The sequence below is a fragment of the Galeopterus variegatus genome, unplaced genomic scaffold (assembly GCF_000696425.1).
Source record: "Galeopterus variegatus unplaced genomic scaffold, G_variegatus-3.0.2 Scaffold1065, whole genome shotgun sequence".
Classification (NCBI taxonomy): domain Eukaryota; kingdom Metazoa; phylum Chordata; class Mammalia; order Dermoptera; family Cynocephalidae; genus Galeopterus; species Galeopterus variegatus.
The window spans coordinates 413377-417105 of NW_007727176.1; the positions used below are offsets into that span (position 1 = coordinate 413377).

At 59.1% G+C, this 3729-nt stretch overlaps 1 protein-coding gene across 1 annotated transcript in view; it reads left to right on the plus strand.

The window, feature by feature from the left end:
• Positions 1–3729, plus strand: part of DFFB (DNA fragmentation factor, 40kDa, beta polypeptide (caspase-activated DNase)) — a 27555-nt gene that overhangs the window by 7966 nt on the left and 15860 nt on the right. The window contains exon 6 of the mRNA XM_008574572.1: positions 1452–1622. Coding sequence (XP_008572794.1) covers positions 1452–1622 — 171 coding nt within the window. The remainder of the gene's footprint in view (positions 1–1451; positions 1623–3729) is intronic.

Below are 3729 nucleotides of genomic sequence, written 5' to 3' on the forward strand. Positions count from 1 at the left end.
GGATGGCTTAGGGACAGCTGTCCACCTTGGTGGCTGTCCCGTGGGCACGCGATCGGCAGCAGGGCAGCAGGAGCTCTGGTGACAGTGGGTGGGGTGGGGGCACACGGCCTGGGGCTCCTCAGTCTGTTTTCGTGCCAGCTGGCCTTGTGCTTGTGTGGTGGGAAGTAACTCTGAGGTCAGCTTGTTCCCTCAGCTTCCACCCCACCAAGATCTTGAACAAACTTTAGTTTTTGGTGGAGAAGCAGGCACAGGCGTGTATTCCTGGGGAGCGTGTTATGCCGAGGGCTCCTGGGGCTGGGGTGTCTTAGGCCCCTCCTGGCCCTGTGTGCCTCACCTCGTTCCCTGCTCGGCCCTTCCCCATGTCTCTGCTGAGCTCCTGCTCCCGCCTGGCACATCTTCCTGCTCGGGGCCTCTCTGCTGTGTTGCCACCCCCGTGCCCTTATCCTGCACCTGCCCCGCCATCGTTGCTCCCTCCCAGGAAGGCGAGCACCTGTCGGGTGTCTTCCCCTGTGCTCAAGTGGGCTGTGTGACACTGGGGTGCAGGTGGGGACAGTGGTGGGTCCTTGCCCACCTACTCCCTACCCACATGCCAGGCTTCTTCCAGGCAGCAGTGGAGAGGATGTCCAGAGCTTGATTTCGTTATTTGCCTGACTGGGTCCAAAGTCGACAGGTGCTGGCCCAGGTCTGAGGGTCCAGGCAGCCCAAGCTGAGGCGCAGGTCACCCTCGTCCATCACGTGGCCCTCCCTCTTGAGAGCCTGTCCTTGGTTCTCTAAACCCTTTCCCCCACCCCCCTCCCAAGGGTGGAGCCAGCTCTGCCCCTCATTTCTGTCTGCCCCATCTGAACGTGGGTGTCCTCATTACATACCATGACATACAGTGACATGCCACAACACACCCTAAGCATGTGGAGGGCCCCACAGAGGCCCCTCGAGGGGCGTGTCCTGTCCCCACGCTGCCACACGTGGCCAAGCTTCTGTGCCCTCGGCTCCCCCACTTGGCGCAGCACGTTGCTAGCACTCGCTGCCTTTTCTGTTTTTCTGCATCTCTGCGAGGTCTTGGTGACTGTCTGTTCCCCGAATTTGCTAACCTAGCTCATTGTAGTTTTACCAACCACTACTGATGCTTTCTGCTCCAAGTACAATGGCCCTGGCTCTTCCGATGACCACTGCTCGCCTGACAATAGTGAGACAGTGAGACAGCCGCTACCGTGGGCTGCATTGCCACATCCAGTGCCCACCCAGCCTCCTGTTGTGCTTAGCTTCGTGGGCTCAGAGCAGCTTCCCAGGAGGGACAGCCAAGCAGTGGCCATGTGGTCCTGTGAACTCAGCCCCTCTGGCCGCAGGACGGGGCTGGGGCAGGGTCTCTGAGGCTGTGGAGTGGAGTGGGTCGGGGCCTGGTGCAGGTTTCAGGGCATGTGTGACAGGCTCAGACACATTCCTTGTCTTTCAAGGTGGGCTCTTACACACTGATGGCAGGTGCAGAAGCCCAAGAGGAATATACGCGGGTCCTCGGCTGCATGGGCCAGAAGCTCAAGTCTGTGCAGTACAACGGCAGCTACTTCGACAGAGGCGCTGAGGCTGGCGACCGTCTCTGCACACCGGAAGGCTGGTTCTCCTGCCAGGTGAGCTGTGTACCCTGTCCTAGGGCCACCCAGAGGCCTGCGAGTGCAGCCCTCCAGGCGAGGCGGGTGAGGATGTCAGCCCTCAGCCTGCCTGGGATGACCTTGCGAGGAGGTGCAGCCCTCACATTCTGAGTGCGGGACGATGACCTCAGCCAGCAGCGCTCACTCCCAGTGTGTGAGTGCGTCCCTGAGGGCGGGTAGAGGACTGCGGGGCCCTTCCCAGAGCTTCTGCTTCAGTAGGTTTGGGCAGGGTCTCAGCTCGGGCAGCTACGGCAAATTACCCCAGACGGTAGGGCTTAAACAGCAGACCTTTCTTACTGTCTGGAGACTGGAATTCTAAGATCAAGGAGCTGGCAGATCTGCTGAGGCCCTATTCCTGGCTGCAAACAGCACCTTCCCACTGTGTCCTCACATGGTGGAGAGAGAAGAGCAAGCTCTCTGGGGTCTCTTTTTATAAGGGCACTAACTGCATCATGGGGGCTCTACCCTCATGACTTAAATCACCTCCAAAGGCATCACCTCCTAATATCATCCACTTGGGGGTTAGGATTTCAGTAAGTGAATTTTTGGGGATGCAAACATTCAGACCATTGCAGCAGGCCCTGAGAATCTGCGTTGCTGACACATCCCTGTCCAGGGACCTCACTCTCGGAGCTGATGACCTCATGGGGACTGAGGTGCAGGAGAGCAGAGGGCTTGCCGTGGCTGGTGTCATTGAAGTCAGTAGGGGTGGCGACACTAATCTGGGGGGACTGAGGAGAGGGAAACAGTTCAGGAGCCACCCAGACAAGCTTTCCAGGTGACAGAGGGTTCTGGTAGCTCAGGAATTGCGGCTGCATGTGACTACCAGGCAGGGTGGCGTCGGGTAGGAATAGCCTTCTGAGCTGCACCCCAGATTCCGGCTGGGCCTCCTCCTGGACACTTGGACAAATTACATGAGCACCACTGCAAGCAGGTGCTGCCACCTATGGCGCTGCGGACCAGGTGTCTGGAGGCCAGAGGCCATAACCTTTGTGAGGTCGCATGGGCTGCCACTGCTTTCTTGGGTGTCCCTCATAGAGTGTCAAGCGTGGCTCAACCTTGAGGTGATGGCATCTGGGGTGCTGGTGAGTCCCTGGGCCCCACTGTGGCATGGAGAGCTATCAAGGTGGCATCTCTTGCCACTTACAAACTGCAAATTACATTTGTAGCAAAACCCTCCCTATGCCGGTGGCCCTTGCGGTGCCCTGCAGTGGCTCCAGCAGCAGGGGCCGGTGGCTCTGGGGCTTCATGCCACTGAAAAAGGCACCCTGCTGCTTCTGCAGGGCAGTTTCTTCCCATGGGTGTTGGACCGATGGACTCTGACCATAAGAATGCTTCTTCCAAATTAGCTAACCCTCCAGCTTTCAGATGAGGTCACGCAAACACTTGCGAGTACTTGGTGCCAGGCACCGTGCGCTGTGTTGCGTTCATGAAGAAGGAAAATCCCCCAGCCCTGCCTTCATGGAGGCCCCAGTGCAGCGGAAGGTGAGAGACGTGCACACGAGCCAGGGCAGAGGTGGCTTAGTGCTGGAGTGTGAGGCCCGGTGGGGGACAGCCAGTGTCCTGGGCTGCAGTGGAGGCAGTTGGAGGCCTTGGGGGAGGTGAAGCTTCAGGGCTGAGGTGAACGATGCCCAGGGGTCTGTGGAAGTGGGCCGTGTGGCACTGGAGTGGCCCTGGTGTGACAGTGGGGGAGCTGCAAGTCTCTGGCACAGTGGCGTGCAGGGTGGCGGGTGCTTTGCTTGTGTTCCATAAAAGTCTGCATGTGAACAAGAGTGCGGATGACGAGCAGTGTGGCCACAGTGACGCGGATGCTGTGACCCGGCCCACTCAGACAGACTCCTGGAATTTCAGGGAAATATCCACGTGGCCTGGACAAGTCAGCACCTTCCCCAGCCTGTTTCCCGTGAAAGGCTGAATTCTTCATACCTCCAAAATAGCAGAGGGGGTTAGGGCCTAGATTCCCCACGGGGCACACTTCCCAGCAGGCTCCTCTGAATGGGTGCTGGGCACAGTGGGGAAGAGACTCACTGGCCAGCCTTCCCTCGTCCCTCTTGGCCCCCAGGGTCCCTTCGACAAGGACGCCTGC